The sequence below is a fragment of the Echeneis naucrates genome, chromosome 23, assembly GCF_900963305.1.
Source record: "Echeneis naucrates chromosome 23, fEcheNa1.1, whole genome shotgun sequence".
Taxonomy (NCBI): Eukaryota; Metazoa; Chordata; class Actinopteri; order Carangiformes; family Echeneidae; genus Echeneis; species Echeneis naucrates.
The window spans coordinates 655,518-677,921 of record NC_042533.1 but is presented as its reverse complement, the minus strand read 5'-3'; the positions used below and the strand labels follow the sequence as shown (position 1 = coordinate 677,921).

Below are 22,404 nucleotides of genomic sequence, written 5' to 3'. Positions count from 1 at the left end.
AAAATGAATAAAACTGATTAGTCTGAAGCTGAAAAAAAGGTTCAGATGTGGTTATTCATTTTTTGATGCGTCTCTATCTTCATCGTCTGCTGATGTGGAACGATGCGTCCTCACAGCGCTGCACCTTTTTTCTTTCAGGCAGAATGAATCACGGCAGCGACTGAAGGTTCAAACTGACGGCTGGCTGATGATGAAAAGAGTGGCAGCATTTTGTGTTTGCGTTAACATACACAACTGAAACAAAGACAGAGAGTCAGAGCAGTGACAGCCACGCTGTAGTTTTATGAACGCCGACATCTAAAACTTCACTCTCAACTTTTACAAACTAAAATAAGTCACAAAAAAACAACACTCAGATAATTTACAAAAGTTTACAACAGAAACAGAACAGATGGACGGAAACATTTGAACATTTACGGTTTCAACAGACTTATGAACTTTTGAGAGAGTTTTTTTAAGTGCTGATCACAGAAAGTGCAGCAGTTAAACTGTCACACACAGCGGACATTTAAAGGCCTTTTTCCTGTCGCCACATGTGGGCGGAGCCTCGAGAAACCCTGCTGCCACATTTTAACAGATATGAATTCACATGCTTTCTTTTTTTTGCTTGTTTCAGTCCACTCATTAACATTTTCCTGGAACGTCACGTCTTCTTCAGCAGATTCTCAGGCTCAGTTTATTCGGTCAAACGTTGGCGCTCCATCCAGCGAAGAGCATCATGAGATGTGGCTGAAAGCTAACAAGGGGAGCTTTAGTTCGGACCAGACTGGGTTTGTGTCGAAGCTCATGCAGGTTGTGAGTTTCACAGAATGTGGTTGATGTTCATGCAACAAAAACATTTCAAACTCGTGAAGCCGTGAAAACAAGTAGAGTCTAGAACTGGGAGGAAGTCGAAACCTTTCTGGGCTTCATCGTTATCAAACACAAACATTAAAAACCGATTTCAGCAAATATATTTCTCACAGTCATTATAATAGGAAGATAAGATTGTCACAGTAGCTTGTATTTACAACAACATGCATCAACACATTATACACACAAAGACCCACAAAGGATCATTTCGACAAATAAATGAGTTTGGCATGATAAGATGATTTTACGTGAATCTTTTAACTGACTGCTTTTTTCTTATTTTTCTGTCAGATTAAGTTTTATCATTTAGAAACATCAGCATGAACACTGCTGACAAATATGAGAAAAAGTCAGTTGTGTGTCTGTGTGTGTGCGTTTGTAAAACAGTGGCTGAACATGAACTTCAGCTGGTTTTTAATCCTGTTTGTCTTCTGGTTCTGTTTTCAGTTCGGACATTGACTTCGTGGCAAAAGTCACACAGATGCTGCAGTTTTCACACACACTCACAAAAACACATAGGCGGTACACACACACACACACACACACACACAGATAAATGGTAAACAGCATTTGTTAGAACATTTGGTCTCATGTTTAGTCACAAAATGCTGTAAATCATTTTACAAAATAAAAGCCGCTGAATTTATGCTCCTGTGACGGACCAATCAGATTGAAGGACGGAGCGCTGAGCTTCCTTTAAGCTTCTGATGAACTTTTCGTCTTCAAAGGACGTTAAAAACAAATAAAATAAAAATGGTGGAGAGACAAAGACAGACAATAAATGAGAGAGAGGGCGGTGTTTTTGTGGTGAACAGCTTCCTGTGCTGTCGTCTGTTGGTTTGTTTCACCGTCTTCTGCTACATTTGTGGCCACACAGTCATCATCAGTCTACTTGTGTATGTGTGACCGTGTGTTTTTGTGTGTCTGTGTGAGTTCATCACAGCGATGATGGGAGAGAACTGGACAGAACGATTTATTTATCACCAAGTTTGTCCTGTTGGGACAGAGCAAAAGGAGGACGGTTCATCCTCTGGGGAGCAGAAATATTTCATACATTTCTGGTTCTGTGATGCTGAATTTGCCGCCTGAACCGATTTGTAGCGGACTATTTTCGGGATTTCGAGTCTTAATTTGAAAACAGAAATCACCAACCAATGCTAACTCTTGTTTTGCTTTGAGCTAAAGAGCTTAGCATGCTAACCAGAGAGCTGCGGTCTCTCCTGAAGACGAAGCTGCTAAAGACCAGCGTTTCTGTTGCCGTTTGAGCGTCTGAAGCTCTGAGGGTCCTATTTTTCAGGGTTTATAAAAAGTTCAGGTGTCCCTCAAGTCCTCAGTTAACCAACCGAGTTTAGATCCTGGTTGTCTTGGTTTGATTTGATTGGACATTATCTGAGGAGGACACCGAAGGATGAGTTTTAGCTTCAGGATAGAGTTTCTGAGATCAGTTTGATTTTTGGACTTTTGCAGGTGGAAACTTAAACCCTGTTTGTGTGTCTGTTGTGTTGTGTTCGTTTAGGGATGTGGAACAGCGATCAACACTTAATGTTGTGTTTCGCTCTTTATTCTTCCTCGCTCCTCCTCCTCCTCCTCCTCTTTCGTGCCTCCAACCATCACCAATGCCTGGGTCGAGTCACACGACTGTTTCTCTGCATCGTCGTCGTACGTCGAATCCATCACAGCGGGCACCGACCTTCCTCCTCCTCTTCCTCCTCCCTTGTGTATTCTTGATGATGCCACAGCCCCACAGGTGCGTTTGGCCAGTGCCGCCAGCTCCTCTCTGGCAAGCGGGTTGAAGAGGAGGTATAGAAGCGGGTTGACGCAGGCCGGCAGCGGCGCCACGAGCAGCAGGACTCCCTTCGCCGCCTCTGGCCCAGCAGCCGGGAGGCGTAGCAAGGAGGAGAAGGAGAGGAAGGCCACAGGGAGGTAGAGGAGGCAGTCGGAGAAGAGCAGCCAGGCAACATGTCGCGTCAGCGCCGCCTCCTCCTCGGAGGTGGGTGGAGCTTTGTTAGCCTGACAGTAGAGGCGGGTGTAGGTGAGCGTCATGAGGAGGAAACACAGTGAGTCAAGGAGCACCAGGGAGACGGAGAAGGCCAGGGAAGACGAAGAGGACGAGGACGGGAGCGGCAAACATAGAGAGGTGCTGCTGTGTCCGGCTACCAGGGGGGGCAGCGTGACGGCGAAGCCCAACAGGAAACACAGGAAGATGGACAGGTGGATAGAAAGTGGTGAAGAGGAGCGACCTGGAGAGAGCGACAGAGGAGTGGAATCAGGAATCGTCTTTCAAATATGAATTCATGATGAGCGACACAAATATTCACGTCCATGTCTCACCACTGTGTTCGCCAGGTTTGTTGCGTTGTGCGGCGGTGACCAAGCATCGCTCCAGAGCTGCGACGGTGAGCAGGAAGAGGCCAGTCTGCGATGCAAACATGCACAGAAAGCCGCCGAGGCGACACAGGAAGCTGCTCTCCCACTTCGCCCCATATCTGCAACACATGGAGAGCTTTTGTTTTCAAATGCATGATGGGAATCAGCCGGACTGGACCACAGTCACAGAAACACCAGCGTTCTCCACCTAATCTAAACACAATCCACAGTATTCCCAGTTTTCATTGGTTCAGACCTCCAGAAGCTCCCGAACGTCCAGGCGTCCACCGCCGCCAACCAGCCGCACCACACCCCCATCAGGCCGTTCACCAGGGCCAGCAGGCCAATCAGCAGCTTCGGGGGCGTGACTGTGGCGGCAGAAGAAAAGAAGATTGACAGTACAACCAGGCTGTTGCTGACCAATGAGAGCGCTGCGATGAGCCACACCCCTCCACGGATCAACCAGCTGCCCAGAAGACGGAGGCAGGGACGAAACGGCCCTGCAGGAAGTGAAACCAATCCTTATTTACTGGACAACAAAAACACACAATGTCTCATTTTGTCCGGATCGGTTACCTGGTGGGGGGCTGCAGTGAACCGAGTGCTGAGGTTTGGCTTCGTCTTCAAAGTCCATCAGAAAGTCCTCCCAGTCCTGATCCACTGAGGAGACACAGAGGGACAGAAGACATCAGTCCAAACGTGTTGAATTCACCAAGTTGTGTTTTGTTTTGAGGAGTCAGAGACACTGCGGCTAACCCTAACCCAGATCAGATCAGACCACCAGAGTCACCTTGACCGGACAGGACCGAGGCGTCTCTCCCAACGAAGTCCACTGACTCCTCCCTCTCCCAGGACAGACCTGCTCCTCCTCCTCTCCGCTCACAAGAAACGAAGGCGCAGCACTGGAAGGCGTACGGAAGCTCCATCACCCTGAACGCACAAACGCACAAACCAATCAAAAACAGATGAATTCACTTTCATCCTGTGGACTGTCCCTTTAAATGATCTAAAACGGGGACACGGCTGTCAGTGATGTGACCCCCCGAGCCCTCCCACCTGCAGCAGCCATGTTGGAGGTCCAGCATCCCAGCAGGCAATGTTTTGTCTGCTATTTCACGTTTCAGCGACGGTACATGAGCCGTGGATCAACTGGAAGGAGTCCAGGCCAAAATATTTGAATAGTTTTTGTCGAGCTAAAATCAAACCAAGACTCAGGATCCAGTCTCCGTGCTGTTTTCTGCATTAAACCAACTCGCCTGGCCATCAAACGCTGGCATTTAATTGGGTGTTTTATAGTTTTATCGGGATAGAATACAGAGCAAGTCAGCTCCACCTTCTCCTCCAAGTACTGGGCAAAAAAAACTAAACAAGATGGCTGACACCCAGCTGTGTGAGATGAAGACCTTAAAACGCACAGTAAGGTGTGTGTGTGTTTACCTGACTCGGGGCAGGTCCTCTCGAGCTATTAACTCCATCAGCTGATTGTTTCCAGCCAATCGCAGGTGAGTTAAACTCTGCAGACCAATCAGAGGCAGAGAGGACAGCTGATTGGACGACAGGTCCCTGCAGAGACGAAGACAGAGACACATCAGAGCTTCACATTTATTCTTCACAGGAACAAATTCCAGGATTTTTCCAGGACTGGATCAGACTTTTCGCTCACAGTTTGGTCAGAGCCGGCAGAGCAGAGAAGGAGTTCGGCTTCACCGTGGTCAACCTGTTCGAGGACAAATCACTGCAGAGACACAGAGAGAGACGAGTGGACACGTCCACATTCAGAGGGTTTCTATGAAACTGCTGGACTAAGAGCAGGTTGGATTTAAAGGGATCCACCCAAAGATGACGGTGTGTTCAGGTGCACGGGGTCATTTAAGAAATGAATTTAGGAAACGCTGTGGTGCCAAATATCAGAGCGGAAACTTCAATACTGAAAAGATAAAGTTGAGTTTGACGTTTTTTATTCACCTCCTGGGGTGTTTTTGGTTTTTCGTGTTTTTAAACCCAACTGTGAAAGTGAGAATCGGTTTAGTTTGGTCTGGACTTTGTGCCAGACCACGTCGACATACCTGCCCCATCAACACCAAGACCACCTGGATCTGTGAGTGTGTTTCCATTTTGAAGCATTTAAAGACGGATTCAGATCGCTGCTCAGGATCTCTGGGTAATTAAATGTGTGTGTGTGTGTGTGTGTCTTACAGACAGCACAGGGACATCAGACCGTGGAAGGCGTTCTCCTGCAGCTCCTCGATCTCGTTGTGGTGCAGGTCACTGAAACACACGAGGCCGCCCAAGTTTCCATTACATCACGTGCACCATCAGTTTTTTTTCCTCCTGATTGGTCGACCAAAGCGCTAATTATTCCCATCATGCACAGCTGGATGTTCTTGATTGGTTGCCGTGGTAACTGCTAAGCTACAGTGACCGTGAAGCGGATTATGTTGCTGTGCGTTTAAAGTGTTAACAGCTCCTGGAGGCTACGGCCGAAAAAAAAAGATTCAAATGTGAAATTAGTCTGAAGGAGAAAAAGTGAAACTCACATCTTCTGAATACTCTCACAGCCGGAGAAACTGGGGAGAGTCTGGATCTGATTATAGGAGAGATCGCTGCAGGGAGAGAGAGTTTCATCTGTCAGCGAGGACAAACGAACGCAGCACAGCACCTGCACAGGTGCACACAAACACGAGTGTGTGTCGGACTCACAGCAGCTGCAGGTTGGGAAGCTGCTCGCACACAGAACTGGGGAGGGAGGTGATCCGGGCCCCCGTGATGGTCCTGCACACACACATTACTCACTGACTGCTGGGACCTCGACAACAACGTTCACAAAGTTGTGTTGGGTTTTTATTTCAGCCTCCTGGTCAAATACACACCACTGTGAGTCGTCAGCGCAGACGCACAAACACGGTGGAGGTGTTTATTATGACAGGGACGAGAGGCGGGTTTGAATTTCAGGAAAATAAAGTTACACTCTGTCAGACAGAATAATAACTGTGGTGTATTAATAACAGCGCACACACACACACACACACTGTTGACAGCTACAACAGCAAACACACAGCTATTGAGTCTTCTTGTGTGTGTCTGTTTGTGTCTTACAGGCTCTCCAGACTTTTGGTTCCTGTCAGATCGGGGAACTCGGTGAGATCGGCGGCTCCATTCAGAGACCTGAGACAGAAACAAGTTTGTGTCATTAACGAACACACACACCTCCAGATAATGAAGTGTGTGTGTGCGTCTCACAGTGTGCGAAGCTCTGGTAGGTTCTGAAAGGCCGAACGTCCGACAGACTGGATCGGATTATCGTAGAAAAATCTGCAACAAAGAAAACCACAGACACACAAAGACAACGTCACCTTCACATTCAGCACAACACAATGTGACTGATTGTGTCTGTTGTCTGACTCTGGTTTTCTTATAAAATCAAAACTACACAATTACAGTATTTCATTTTTGTTCATTTTCCCATAGACTTCAATACGTTGAAAGCTTCAGATGGGGACTGGAGCACCTACATGGTGATCAGCGAGGGGTTTCCGGTGAAGGCGTGCTCCGGGATGGAGCGGATGTTGTTGCTATGGAAACCCCTAAACAGGAAGCAGAGCAGAGGGATCTCTTTTCAAAATAAAAGCATTGGATTGAGTTGGTCATAGTAAAAGATGCTGAGAACGTCTCCGTCAGGTGGCGGCTGTCGGACTCACAGCTCTTTGAGGTGACTGAGCGAACGGATGGCCGACGGAAACTCCACCAGACTGTTGTAGTTCAAGTCCCTGAGAGAGACACAAAGGTTATGACTGCAGTCGGCCGTTTTCAGAGAACGGTTTATTGTGGCCCTCATGCTTTCTGTCCGGACACACCAGTCAGATGTGTCTTTGATCAAACGGCCATTTTGTCTTTTTAAAATTAAATAGACGGCACTTTATAGGCAACTGAGTACTTTCCAAACCCCCCCCCCCCACACACACACACACACACTGGAGTTCACAGAGCTTCATGGAATAATCCGTATCTGAACGCACTAGTTTACTGCTGACTGGGAATACCAGAGCTGGATGGGAACGTGATGCTCAGGGATTCCTGCTCCACTGGGGATGAAAGGGGAATCCTGGATTTGGAGGGGCTGTATACTGGGAATGCCAGCTGGGAATACTGAGATGAACTGGGAAGGGTGAGCTTCTGATGATGTCTGTTGATGACTGGGAGGGCAGGTCGGAGTAATGGAAGTCTGTGGGAACGTCAGCTGAGACTTCGGAAAACGTCTGTATGTAAATGTTTGTGTTTGGAGCTCGATGTTTAGCTTAATCTCTTTTTCCGTCTTTTGAGTTTATTAAAAAACATTTAAGTGGCCTCCCTCTCCGCCTTTCATCACCAGGAGAGACCAGAGTATTCTTCAAGCCCGCACATGGCTTCAATTAGGTCCTCATCCATCTCTGGGATGCAGGTGGCTAACACACACACACACACACACACACACACACAGTGTGGAATGAAGCTGCCACATTGTGAAAATACCATTAAATTGAAATTGCTTCAGTCTGGTTGTGAATGTGTGTGTCCACATGTGTGTGTCCACATGTGTGTGTCCACGGGATGATTTGTTGCAACAACAGCTGGAACGTTTTCGACTCTCCAAAGATATTATTGTCGGACGAGAGCTGGAGGAAAGGTTTCTGCTTCGGGAAACCCAGAGTCTCTCCGGTGACAGCTGATGGACGCCAAACTGCTGAATTATCAATGAAATCCACAAAGTACTTTGACATCTTCGGTGATGTTCTGCAGAACTTACAGAAATTCATCTGTTCAATCAAACTTAGAGAGACAGAACAGACCAGAACAGACCAGAACAGAACAGACCAGAACAGACCAGAACCACACCAGATCAGAACAGACCAGAACAGACCAGAACAGAACAGAACAGACCAGAACAGAACAGAACAGAACAGACCAGAACAGACCAGAACAGACCAGGACAGAACAGAACCAGACCAGAACAGAAAAGAACAGACCAGAACAGACCAGAACAGAACAGACCAGAACAGAACAGAACAGAACAGAACAGACCAGACCAGAACAGACCAGAACAGAACAGAACAGAACAGACCAGAACAGACCAGAACAGAACCAGACCAGAACAGAAAAGAACAGACCAGAAAAGAACAGACCAGAACAGAACAGACCAGATCAGAACAGAAAAGAACAGAAAAGAACAGACCAGAACCAGACCAGAACAGAACAGACCAGAACAGACCAGACCAGAACCAGACCAGAACAGAACAGACCGGACTCAGAGTCTCTAAGGAGGATTTGGGACTTGAACGTCCTTCTTTCCGTGAGGCATCACCACTAATCACCACTCCATCGTACCGCCATTTTGATTCTCATCAGGCCCATCAGACTCAGTCCTGGTGGTTCTGATGTTTTCCGGGCTGGATTCTCAGCTTCCTGCTCACCACCGTTTCCGTCACTAACTGGAACCAGAAGACCCAAAGTTGGACTAAAGCGACGAGCTCTGATGAAGCTGAAGAGGAAGACTTTCACCACGGATGAACTCCACGCTGACGGGAGTGAAGTGTGTGTGTTCCTTTACATTTATTTTTTTCTGTTTTCATTTCCGTTTTCTTCGTCTCTCTCTGTTTGTGTTCGAAGTTTCAGATGAACATGAGGCCCTGCTGCGGTTTATTATTGCTGATCGTGCAGGTACACAACCTCCCAGCACACACACAAACACATGCTGTCTGTGTGTGTGTGCATGAATAGTGATTATGATTAGCATACAGCCAGGCCACACACAGAGCCAGCCCAACACACACACAGACACAGACACACACTGACACACACGTATTTCCAAATGAAGGCGGTGTGTGTTTGTATGTTTAAACCTGCCTTTCTGGTTGACTGAGAAAACAGAAACATTTCTATACACACACACACACACATTCCTCGGATTATACACACACACTAATTCATGCAGACACACACCAACATAAACACACACAGGTTAATCTGCCTCGGCTCCAGTTAATATCCACAAAGACTCAGAGTCCCGATCACATGATGACTGCTACGAACACAGGACATTATCGCTAAAAGTGTTTTTACTGCAAGACGTGTAATTGGCAGTTTAACAGTCACATGACCAATTAAAGTCCCAGACTCCTGTTACGGTGATGTGAGGCCCTGTTAGATAGAAGCTGTGTGAGGCACCGCTCCAAAATGTTCTTCAAAAAGGAAAGCTTGACTGATGTTGGACCATATTGGACACACGTTAAACATATGAAACTAATTACAGAACGTCCTTAAATATCTGGTCCTTTCAGGTCATCGATAAAAACCTCACTGTCGCCTTCACCTTCACTTCGACCTGCTGCGACTCCACCCGACACACACACACACACACACAACATCACACACTCACAAACTCACAGCGTCTCCAAACTGTGGAGTCCATGGAAGCAGCTCGTTCCCATGGAAACGATCCTATTGTTGTTGAGATGCCTGTGGAGAGAGAGAGACTGATGGACTAATGAAGCAGACAAAGGCTGTGTGTGTGTGTGTGTGTGTGTGTGTGTGTGTGTGTGTGTGTGTCTTTCTAAAAGGGGCCCTGGGGCCTCTCAAGGAGGTTTTTTTTTTTCTTTTGGTAATTTCATGCAAATTAGCTTCAAGGCGATTGGACAAAGGAAATGACAGCAGACTTCAATGCTGCCGCACTGAATGCCATCACACACACACACACACACACACACACACACACACACACACATACACACACACACACACACACACACACACAGTTTTGCATGCTATTAAGGAGCTAATACAGACGGACAGGGACAGTCGCTGCCACAGTTAAACTCCTAGCAACAGAATGAACACACAGACACACACAAACAACAAAAACATCAAAAAATCAAAGGAAACTGTTGAGTCACATCCAGATGTTTTGAATTCCATCAAACAATGTTCAGATTTTTGGCTCAGATTTACTGACTCAGCTGATTTGAACTGGACTGAATCGAAGCCTGTTGGCTCGGATGAAATCTTTAAATTCTCTGGACGTGTTTAGTTTCCTTCGTCTTAAATCTCTGAGCGTGTTCAGTTGGACCTACAGAACCACCAGGCGGCCCAGCTTGCTGAAGGCGTGGTCGGGGATGTGGCTGATGAGGTTGAGGGCGAGGGTCATGGCCTGCAGGGCGGGCAGCTCGCTCAGAGCGCCGACTGGAACCTCCGTCAGAGAGTTATCGTCCAACCACAGGTGACGGAGCGAGCGCAGGCCGGAGAAACAGCCAATGGGAACGCTGGAGATGTGATTGGCGTCCAGACGTCTGCGGAGAAAACAGACGCTGTCATTAAATGAAACACAACTCTTTGTTTTTCATGTGTCGTTTTTGGTTGCATTGTTAAAGGAGCTGTGTGAGTGCAGGTCTATTCAGGTTAAATCTGTCTGAGCTGCTGCAGACTGGGAGTCTGAACGGCGTCGAGCTCAGAGCTTCGCTTCCCTTTGAAGCCGCTGAAGAGGAACTTTAGAGGTGGAGTGTTTGACGAGCACCACTCCACCAGCTCTGATGGGAAAACGAAGGTATTTTAATGAGCGCAGACTTATGGCTGTCAGTGCCACGACGCTGAGGAAACAACCGCACTGAGATGGCTTTCTCATGAGTGTGGGGAAAGAGAATTTTCTGATATTTGATTTTCCCAGTTTGTTGTTTTTACGAGACCGCAAAATGATCTTTTATTGACCACAAGAAAACAATCTGTCACGTTTGATTTCTGTCAAAGTCGCTTTCTTTTTGTGCTCGTGTCCAGATTTGAAAAAGTGAACACAACATGAGTGACACACCCTGACAAGAACACTGATGCTTCCTCTCTGGCCTTCAAAGTAAGAGCCTCTCATAACAAGATTCAGAGGTGATGAAAGGACGATCAGAGGAGACGAAACTTTAACTGTCCAGCTTTAGCTCTCCATAAAAAACCTCAGTGTGGACTAAGTCCTGAATCTACACTGTTTGGTCCAGGATCTCATCTGAGTCCAGATCGTTTGGTCTCCTCCGGGTCCACCAACTGAGTTTTCATTGGAAGAACAAGATCCTTCATGTTCATCTGGACCAGATCTTCTGGTCTCTGGTCCATCTGAGTCATGGGTCCAATTTCAGTCCAGCTGGACTCAGAGGGACCAGAATCTGTTTCTAACAATACTTCCTCTGTTTGTGTCCACGGAAGAGAAGGATGGACTTCACATAATAGAAGAGAGAGAGACCTTAGACGTTTCCATTCTTATACCCTTATCTACACACACACACACACACACACACACACACACACACAGGTACAGTTTCAGTATAATTACTGTGTGTTTTCAGGCTGAGAGAACACAGTGTCTGGACTACATACATTAATGTACCTGTGTGTGTGTGTGTGTGTGTGTGTGTGTGTGTGTGTGTGTGTGAAGATTCCTTTTCCACTAAAGCGTAACACGAGAGAGAAAGATGAGTTTGTGTGTTTTTGTGTCTCACAGTGATTGCAGGTTGTTCAGGTTGTTAAACGCTTCGGCAGGAACCGACTTCAGCTGGTTGTTTTGAAGCATCCTGAAAGAACAAACAGTTAAAACACTGAATTATAAAGATATTTATAAAGGAACAAACAATAATGCCACTTGTCAATCATAATAAAACAAAATGAATGCTCAGCTTCACAAATGAGTGGAGTTGGTGTTAAATTCTGTTCAAACTCTCCAAAAAATATATTTGTGTTTGCATAAAATAATAAAAAACCCACAACGGCTAAAATGGAAGAATCTTTTGTGTCTGTTTTTTGTTTTTGTGACTTTTAAAACTGTCACATATCAGTGTTGTCTTTGAAATAGAGTTGGACTTTAATTACAGACCAATTAGGAGAAGCTGTAATGGTAATTATTGGTTGCGGGCTGTAATACGACCATTAAAGCTGAAGTGACAGAAACAAATAAAACTTATTTATGTGACGGTTAAATAAAACAGAAAACAAGTTAAAATGAACAGAGCGATGGATGAACCACAACAGAAGTGATTTGTTGATGTGAATAAACATGTGGGAGATAAACAGTGAACACAATCATTGTGTCACTAAACTGAGACAGGAAGTCTTCAAAGTGTCTGTGAATCATTAGCACCAGTGAACAAACCAAAACAATGTGGTTGTGCGTTTGGATCACCATCTTTGTGGGGACCGTCCTCCAGCTTTAAACCATTACTGATTGGACATTTCTGCGTTGTGTGCATCGCATGGGCGTGCAGGTTGTGAGTACCTTTGTGCGTTGAGGGAATGTGTTGGGACATTTCTGCATTGTGGGGCTACTTGTATGTTAGGAGGGTATTTGTGTGTTTTGGGGACATTCCCACACCGTGACGACATTTCATTAATTGTAAGCACATTTGTAAATAGTGAGGACATTTCTCCTCTGTGGGGACATCTGTGCATTGTGAGGACCTTTGTGCGTTGTGGGAATATGTTGGCCAGTCCTCACGACTTCAAAGGCCTGTTTGAAAGTTAAGACTTGGTTTTAGGGTTCAGGCTCTGGGTAATGGTCCAGGGAAGTCATTGTGTCACTGTCAAATACATAAGTGTGTGTGTGTGTGTGTGGACGTACAGCACTTTGAGGTTGTAGAGGCCGGTGAACGCTCCCCTGGGAATGAACGACAGATCGTTTCCCGCCAAACGCCTGAGAAGCAGAGAGGGAGGCAGATTCACGGATCATCATCATGTTCTACTAAGTCCTGACTTTGAGACCAGCAGAGAACCCGGACTGTCCTGGACCCGGTCCTCCTCCTCCTCCTCCTCTTTCTGGGGCCACGCAGAGTTCAGCCAGTCCGCATGTACCCAGCATGCACCTTTTGCGGTGTCCTATCGCCGTAGTGACGTTTCTCACGCCGCGGCGACAAATATCACACACACACAGACACACGTACAAACACACATGGCTGGCAGCAGAGCAGAACAGCAGCCAGAGTCATGTTCAGGTCTCTGTGAGGTCAGCTGTTCGCAGGCCGAACCCCGAGCTTTCATTTAGGCCGCTGGCGTCCGCCGGCAAGAATCAGCTGTATGAACGCGTTCAGACGAGACAACGCCGGCGTTGGGTGTGTGACCGGTTTAACCTCCACAGGGTTTCAATGTTCCCTCGACACCAAGCAAAACAAAATCAATCCCCTAGTCGACTGATATAAACTTAACTATCAACATTTACGACATCAAACACTTCGTGGGTTAAAACAGGAAATAAGTGTCAGATGGACTAATAATGAAAACAGTCGAGGTTTGCAGTTTCACAATATGATGGAAAATTACTAATAAATGTGCAAAAAATATGGTCTATGGGGCCCCCTCAGGTCTCGGGCCCTGGGGGAGCTGCCTGCTTTGCCCGGACAGTAATCCAGCCTCAGGCAGGTGAAGACAGATGGGATTACATATCATATCCTCACAGATATCTGAGCCCATCAGCTGATACACTGAGAGCTGAGACGAGACTGAGGACGCTCATGGCTGCGGACAAAATACTTAAAGGTCCACGTTTAATATTAAAGGGCCGTATATTCACTTCTTCAGTCTTTTATTTTGAAGGTTTGATGCCCAGAAGAAGACATATTTGTCCGCAATAAAGCAGATTTTAATGAAAAATACTCAAAACAAATCCAGAAAGTTTAGATGGAGGGTGGGGATGGGGGTGTGGCTGGAGGCAGTGACTTCCTGCTTTGTTGTGACATCACAAAGTTCTGACAGCTGCTTTGAGGGCTCAGTTTCTGAATGGGCGGTTTTTTCTGTGGAATTTCAGCAGGTGACGACGAAGAGAAACAGTAAATGACGACAACATCAGCAAAAAATGAGAATGTGTGTGTGTGAGAGAGAGAGACTCACAACTCTTCCAGGAAGTGCAGGTTGGACAAAGCTCCACTGGACAACACAGTCAGATTATTCATACTGAGGTCACTGTGAACAAACAGAAAGAGACAGAGGTGATCAAATAAAATACACACAAATAAATCAACATCCGGGGTGAACAATATAAACAATGTGTGACAACTTCTGAGTTATTTTTGGACCTCAAACTGAATCCGGATGTGAACAGCCAATTAGAAACACAAACTCTGTTTAATGATCCATAAATTAAAAAACAGACATCAGGTCATAAAATGGTCAGAGTCTGTTCACACAACGAGCCCATTCAACACACACACACACATTTCACATATAAAAACATTTAGTTCCACAAAGCGTCTACTCAGAACGCAGGTAGGACACACAAACACACACATCGGGACTTCACGCCTCCTTCAAAGACCCGCTGAAAGGAGCGGGTCAACACACACCTGAGTGAGAAACAAGACGGGAGTGGAAGTTACTGGAAAGAGAGAAAAGAATGAATGAACAAAGCTGATTTCCCTGATCTGCTCTGCAGCGGTTACAGCCAGCTGACATCAACGAAAACAAGCCCATAAAGATATAAAGAAGAGAAGCTCAGAAAAAGAACTCACTAAAAACACACTGAATGTTTCCTCTCCTGTGTTTGGGTCGTTTCTGTCTTTATCTGATCAGGAGTTCTGCTCATTAATGATGAAAAATCAGCTCTTTATTCTGTCGACACAATAAACTCAGAAACATTCAGGACTGATCCACAGACTCTGATTGGCCGTGACATCACCCAGCGGAGCCAATAGGAGCGTCCGACTTGTATTTGTGAAAACATAAACTGTGATGCAGAGAAGTGAGTCCAACAAAACTGTGAGTGTGAATTTACAGGAGCGCTCATCGAGGTCACTGAATCACACACATTTAAATAAACTGACGGTTTTATCACTTCAGCATCTAATCTCATCTTTTCTCTACCAACTAGATTTTATTTTTTTGACATCAGGATCCAAAAAAAATAAATAAACCCACCAAACCTAATTTTAGTGACGAGTCAAAACAAAGGTGACATCAGCACTGTGATTGGCTGTGAGGGACAGGGCCCTGATCTGTTGTGGCGGTGACGTCCTCCCTCCTTTTCTTCGCCTTATCTGAGCTCTGAGGCTGATAACTATCGGCAGGTCGCGTCTCTGAAAGGACGCTGAGACAGAGACAGGCTGTCTCTGTCTCCACACAGAGAGGGAGTGTCTGCAGGCTGTTAAAGAACTTTCTCAACACGCCATAAAGCCTGTTAGTGTGTGTGGCTTTACAACATTGTCGACAGGTAGTCGGGTCACACAGAGGAGGTTTGTTTGGTCTTATTTTAGCAGAATGTCCCTTCACTCTCTGCAGACCAACAGTGTCACGGCTGATCGGCTTTTACTGCGTTAACACACACATTCAGGTTTGTGTTTGTGCGCTTCGTTCACTTATTTTATTAACCAACACTCAGAAAATCCAGCATGTGTTCAGACACGGTTGTTCATTAGCTCAGACTGAGGCCTCAGTTATTTTCTCTACATGTGGCCACATAATATACATAAGCAGTAAAAACAGAAGTTCCGTCATTATTTCAGAATCCAAAAGGCCATAAATGACTTTAATAAGCTCTTTTTAAAGGCAAAACTGCGACTACAGACGTTCTTTACAAACTGTAGAAGTTCAGATTATTTATGAATCTGATGATGTTTCCAGGCTTTCAAACCCGCTGGCTTTGCCTCAGTGCTAGTTTTGTGTCTCCGATTCCTGTTCAATTAGGCAAAACCACAGTTAGCTTAGCATAGGTGGTTCCTTAGCATTGCTTTGCCGCCCTGATGCTACGCTAGCTCTGCACACTGTTAGCTGATGTCTGATTGGTTACTTACCCGTGCTAATACCATGTTAGCTTTGAGCCTTGTTAACTAACTGTTGCGTTTAAGTTGTGTTAACTTCCAAGCAGCTATTTGCAGTTTCATGAGCTTCATCAACTTCAGAATGAATTTTTATTCTTGAAATTGAGCAGCTTTCAGGAAGTGAGCGATTGTTGTTGTTTGCTGGTCAGTGGGCGAGTCGATTTTGTTCAGATGATGACGAAGAGCATCCAAACAGACAACTGTTTTACACAGAGAACAGTTTAAATCCAGATTATGTTCATTTCACAGTAATATGAAACAGAAAATCCTGATGGGAAGGCAGGACCTGGATATATTTGCCGTTGTTACTTGATAAATGACTAAAATGACAAATCTGTTGTATATTGTTTGATTTCAGCCGCTCTGTGATGGTTGACTGGTCCAACAGCAACATGTGTTGTGTGTTTTGATTTACTTCAGTCCTGAGATATGTGACATAACTGAAGTCAGAGACACGCTAGAATGATGACGATGATGACAATGATGATGATGATGGTGGTGGAATTGTTGTGCCTGAACAATACATACGTTTCCAGCACTGATTACCCTGCTGTGTAAAAACACATGATGTCATACTTCAGACAATAGTCATATAAAACCGTCCTGTATTTATTATTTCTATTGTATTTATCTTTTACTGCAAAAGCTTTTATTTTGACACAACCACATTCATCTGGAAAATCATTGTGAATCTCCTCGTTGGTGTTTCTGTCCATTATATGAAAGACTCCTGGATTCTGTCCTTCGTCTCTTCGGATCAGTTTAAAAAACACAGCAGCAGTAAAACTAGGAAAGACTGACATGTTTCGTCCTCTGAGCTTCATCATGATGACAATAATCCTTCAGACGACGTCCTTCACTGTTTACTGTGAAACTTTGATATTTTGGCCTGAATTTGAGAAACACTAATGCGTGAAAAAGTTGTAATATATCAAGACAAAATTCAACATTATATAATAAAGTTAATTACATAACTTTCACATTTCAAAATATACTATACCTTTTAATAATTGTGTTATAAAAAAAAAGAAAGAAAAGTCAGATTGTGTTCCAGATTTAACTGAAAAAGTTTTGTGTATAAGATTTAAACAAATTTTAAAAGGTACAACTGAATGTTGTAATAGTTCAAAAACTAAGTCATATTATAAAGAAAAGAGAAAAAAGTCAGAATATTTATTTATAACACTGAAGCTGTTTCACTGCGCCATGAAAACAACATCGATATATTAAAGATTCATCTTAAATTCAAAAGGAAGAAACACATTTACCTTCTTAAAAACAAAATCTATGACTGAAATAAAACCCAAACGTCAAAGAATCTTTTTCAGCTTTCAGTGAATTTAAAGTCAAACATTTACAACAGAAGAGTTGAAATACTGAATAAACTTTTATAATTTTATAATAAACTTTTTCTCCGGCTCATGTGTCCAACTATTTTTTTTGTAGCTTCAGATCTTTTTCCATGTGGACGGAGGAATAAAAGAGGTATGTCTGAAGAACAAGGAGGACGGAGGGATGAAAGAAAGGACGAATACATTAACCGTGTTTTATGGTTTTTTCTTCTCTCTGTAATGAGTTCGATGAAGCTTTATGTGCATGTGTGTCTCCTCGGCGGCTCGGCTCGAGCTGATGGATATCAGAGATTATTCAAATGTCCGTGGCCCGAGGAAAGACAAACTCTAAAGGAAGAAAGAAAAGAGAGTTGTGTAGTTTGGAGGCGTAATGTGACAGCGAGGCCTCTCTCTGTTTTTGTGCTCTTTCTTTCAGTGTTTCAGGGGCAGGTCTGCGGGGGTCGCCCCCGCCCCGGGGAAACTGAGCCGGGGGTTTACTCCCCAATCAGAGCTGATCTGTCAGCGTGTTGGTGAGGAGAGAGACACTGACGGATAAACAAACACTGTGAAGACTTTATTCAGTTATTATCAGTTATTCTTCACTTCTAATGTCCAAAAACAAACCACTGAATGATTCTCGTGTCGTTTCAGGTTGTTTTTGAGCAACTTAATGAATGACAGCTGAGCTCAACTGAAGCTTGACGAAGCTCAACGCCGTCCAAACATCCTGCGCAGGTAAATGGATGACCTGTTTTCTCTGAGGTCGTGGGAGAGGTCAGGCAGACAGCAGCAGGCTCACCTGTCTGTCCGCTCAGTCAGCAGAAAACAGACCGAGGGGAGCTCAAACAGCCTCCCAAAGTTTGATAAAATGTTCATTTCTCTCACAGGCGGAGGCCAAAAGAGGCTTCAGATCAAAGATTAAATGGTCAGTTCAGTTCAGCTAAGGACCTCCAATATGGCTGCCAAAAGGGGCGTGGCTCAAAGCATCCTTCATATGTACATCAGTTCATTCATCAGACTGCAGCTAAATGCATTCCTGTGCTCCTGCTGTCAGTCAGAGGTAGAATAGAGACTTACAGGCCCATTCAGACTCAGACAGCGCTGCTTAGGCATGCAGCGCACACACACACACACACACACACACAAAGGCATTGACAGATGGCCGTATTCAGAGTGACGGCAGTCAAACAGACAGAAGCAGATTATAAACTATCTGAAATCAGTTACTGTTTAATTTTCTTACAAAGTCGTAAAAACAGAAAGTGCAAATATTCACATTTAACTTTAACACCATCTCTACACAAACACAAACACACAAACGATTAAAAACTACAAACTGACTATATCTGCCAAGACCGGAGGGGTGCACGGCTGCCTGTCTACAAATAGTTCCAGCACATAACGTCACTGAGAAACAAACTTAGGCTCTTTTGTGTTTGTGTGCATTTCAAACAATAAAGATACACACAGCCACTTCAGAGCTGTTGGCCACGTTAGCGATGCTAAGCTAAGTCAAGGTTTGTGCAGCATTCCTCAGAATAAAGCCTAAAAATTGGACCTGTTAATAAAAAGACATACAATCTATTGACCTTCCTTTAACGGCGGCCTGAGCAGTTCGTTCATTAGTAGGTTGGTGATTTCTGCTGAAATCAACCTATTTTAAATAAACTTCTTATCAACTGTCTCCTGACGAACCAAAATCAGAATTAAAGTTACTGTCAGCAGGAGACGAGGACGAGCTGCAGAATCCAGCTGTGAGGAATGGACATGAAATAAGCTTAGTTCTGATCAGAGTGACACGATTTTTAAGAAGAGACTGAAAACTGGAGCGTTTCAGCGTTCCCTTTGGACTCATTTATTTTCTTTTTCCTCTATTTATCTGGGCAGGTTTGACAGGAAAAGGCTGGCTACTGCTGTGACTTCAGCGCTCCCTCTGAAGCTTTTATAACGATCGCCCAGTTTCTCTGCTAACGAAGACGCTCTGAATTATGGAGGAATATTATGGTATGCTGAAACGTGTAAACGTCTGAAACAGCCTGACGACCAAAAACGTACCAGTGAGAGCATCGCACCTGAACGCATCATCAAAGGTGACCAGCTAGATTTGTCGGACTGTGATGGCCAGCAGATAATGGGACACAACAACGCACACACACAAACTCCTTCATGTTTTGTTGGATTCAACTCCTGATTGGAGCCTTAATACAGACACAAAGAACCTTTGATCGACTGTCGCTGGGTTTGTGTGTGTGTCCATCTGCCTGTCTTGGACAAACTGTAAGGAAAGTGCTTTCATTGAGACACACACACACACACACACACACACTACCCTGAATAGAAGAAGGTTTTCTTTAATGAGAGTGAAACTTAAATCCTGGACATTGTGCTGCTTTTAGACCACAGCCAAGAAGGGCAGGTTTCCTTCCACACACACACACACACACACACACACACACACACACACACACACACACAGTGATGTAATGGTTTTGCCAGAGCTGAAACATATCTTGTATTGAGGTTGGTCACCTGCTGTGAGGTGAACTGGATTTGAATTAATTTCAGTGTGTCTCTTTAACAGTCGCCCACTCAAGTAGAAACACTGAAACTTCATTGACACAGTTAAAGGACCAAGCTGAAGACTTTCCTGCACGTTGTTTAAACTGTGACTAAACATTGCTGTTTTATTAAACGTGTTTTCAGGTGACGGACTGAAGAACCTCATTAGCTGATGAGTCCATCACAGGATATTTCTTTACAACGTGATTTTTTTTGTCAGTCTGTTTTTCTCGCCTTAGTTCAACATCAGGATTCACAAAGTGACCACAGCTGAGCAGATGACCAAAGTGAAAACTCCCCTTTGACCCAGTTCCTCCAGTTTACAGCCAGAAACCTCCTTAAAAATTTGAGAACAATCTGAAAAACACCTGGAATTTCTCCAAATGTCAAATGAACTTCTGCAACAATTCTTAGATCCTGGAAAAGTACCAGAACAACATCCAACATCGGTATAACTCCACCATCCTTACAAAAGGCTCTGCAAGAACCTTTAGAACCTGCTTCAGAACAACAACCACAAAACTTTTTTTAACAATAATAAGAATCATTAAAATGCATGAGTGATGAAAGAACCCACCTGAGAACAAACTTCAACAATCCTTGGAACTTCACAAAGAAGATACAATTATAACTATTCAAACTTTACAATGACTCCAGGAACCTCCAAGAACCAGAGGACCAACCTCACAAACATTTCAAATGGTCTGAAGAATCTGCAGAACACTTTGAATCCTCTGTAACGGGACAGCAGCCAGCTTTTCAGAACCAACAGGAACCTCTTCAAGAACTTCACACCTTCTTTGACTTCAGGAATCTCCAAGCAAACCTATGAAACCTCTTTAAGACAAGTTCAAAAACCTCTTTCTACAGAGAGCGTTCAACCTCTGCAGCAATCCCAGCAAACATCTGGAGCGTCCTCCAGGATCCAGGAGAAACATCTCCCCGGAGAACTACCGGAGAACTACCGGAGAACTACCGGAGAACTACAGGAGAACTACCAAAGAGCTACAGGAGAACTACGGAGAACTACAGGTGAACTACCAGAGAACTACAGGAGAACTACGGAGAACTACCGGAGAACTACCGGAGAACTACCGGAGAACTACAGGAGAACTCCCGGAGAACTACCGGAGAACTCCCGGAGAACTACCAGAGAACTACCGGAGAACTACAGGAGAACTACAGGAGAACTACCGGAGAACTACCGGAGAACTACAGGAGAACTCCCGGAGAACTACCGGAGAACTACCGGAGAACTACAGGAGAACTACCAGAGAACTACAGGAGAACTACAGGAGAACTACCGGAGAACTACCGGAGAACTACAGGAGAACTACCAAAGAGCTACGGGAGAACTACGGAGAACTACAGGAGAACTACCAGAGAACTACAGGAGAACTACGGGAGAACTACCAGAGAACTACAGGAGAACTACAGGAGAACTACAGGTGAACTACGGGAGAACTACCAGAGAACTACAGGAGAACTACGGGAGAACTACAGGAGAACTACCGGAGAACTACCAGAGAACTACAGGAGAACTACAGGAGAACTACGGAGAACTACAGGAGAACTACAGGAGAACTACGGAGAACTACAGGAGAACTACAGGAGAACCACCAGAGAACTACAGGAGAACTACGGAGAACTACAGGAGAACTACCGGAGAACTACGGAGAACTACAGGAGAACTACCAGAGAACTACCGGAGTCTCTTCAAGCATCGAAACATCGAAAACGGATTTGTGGAACCAGTTTGGCAGAACCACCACTGAGGTTCAGACCCATCAGGTCCACCAGAACCAGGCCCTCCTGTGTCTCATGCTGCCTTTAATCTCTCCAGTCCACCTTAACCACCAGGTGAGCAGCGCCACCTGACATGCGCGCAGAAACCAACAGAGGCGCGCGGACAGGTGCTGCGTTTCTCAGAGCTGCAGCGTGTCCGTGCACACACACACACACACACACACACACACACACACGTTGTGCAGACTAAGTTGAACAGGTGAGCCCACACAGGGACACGGAGCCCATCCGGTGACTTACAGGTAGGACGTGAAGACGCTCAGGTTGCCCGGTACGTCCCGGAGCCCGGAGTCCGAGCAGTCCACCCGGTGCAGCAGCCCGTCCACCTCACACCGGCAGCGGCCGGGACAGCCTCCGTCCAGCCCGCCCACGGAGCTCCTCCAGCCGGCCGAGAGCGCTGCAAGCGCGGCCACTAAAGCCACAAACCCCGGCATGTCCTCCTGGTCCAGGTGGAAGTTTGAACTCCAGCAAATAATAATAAACACACAAACACAGTCTGCAGCCCGGGATCCGGATCACGGTCCAAACCAGACCCAGTTAATCTGGATCCAGAGAAATGAGAAGTCCAGGTGGTCTGAAGTGAACTCTGCAGCTTGGTGGATTTCCAGGCTGCACGCGTGGAGCTGCAGATCCAGAGAGAGAGAGAGAGAGAGAGTGTGTGTGTGTGTGTGTGTGGAGAGAGAGAG

General features: G+C 45.3%; 1 protein-coding gene across 1 annotated transcript; it reads right to left on the bottom strand.

The window, feature by feature from the left end:
- Nucleotides 1–296: 296 nt before the first annotated feature.
- LOC115036655 (leucine-rich repeat-containing G-protein coupled receptor 5) lies at nt 297–22,302 on the bottom strand. Its single transcript, XM_029494920.1, has 20 exons — nt 21,959–22,302; nt 14,101–14,172; nt 12,839–12,910; nt 11,727–11,798; nt 10,323–10,538; nt 9,640–9,711; nt 6,918–6,986; nt 6,732–6,803; nt 6,460–6,531; nt 6,316–6,384; nt 5,920–5,991; nt 5,757–5,822; nt 5,416–5,487; nt 4,883–4,954; nt 4,657–4,782; nt 4,010–4,149; nt 3,796–3,879; nt 3,476–3,719; nt 3,184–3,338; nt 297–3,092 (listed from the first exon to the last, which is right to left on the bottom strand). The coding sequence occupies exons 1-20, from the start codon at nt 22,150–22,152 to the stop codon at nt 2,392–2,394; spliced, it is 2,712 nt and encodes a 903-aa protein (XP_029350780.1). The 5' UTR covers nt 22,153–22,302; the 3' UTR covers nt 297–2,391.
- Nucleotides 22,303–22,404: the final 102 nt, after the last annotated feature.

Bases quoted from the DNA above. Each gene is read 5' to 3' on its own strand.
- LOC115036655 (XM_029494920.1), bottom strand. From the start codon at position 22,152: ATGCCGGGGTTTGTGGCTTTAGTGGCCGCGCTTGCAGCGCTCTCGGCC. The intron at 6,532-6,731 runs GTAGGTGCTCCA...TCTTTGTTGCAG, and splicing joins AACCCCTCGCTGATCACCAT to ATTTTTCTACGATAATCCGA. The intron at 4,150-4,656 runs GTAAACACACAC...TTGTGCGTTCAG, and splicing joins GAGGACCTGCCCCGAGTCAG to GGTGATGGAGCTTCCGTACG.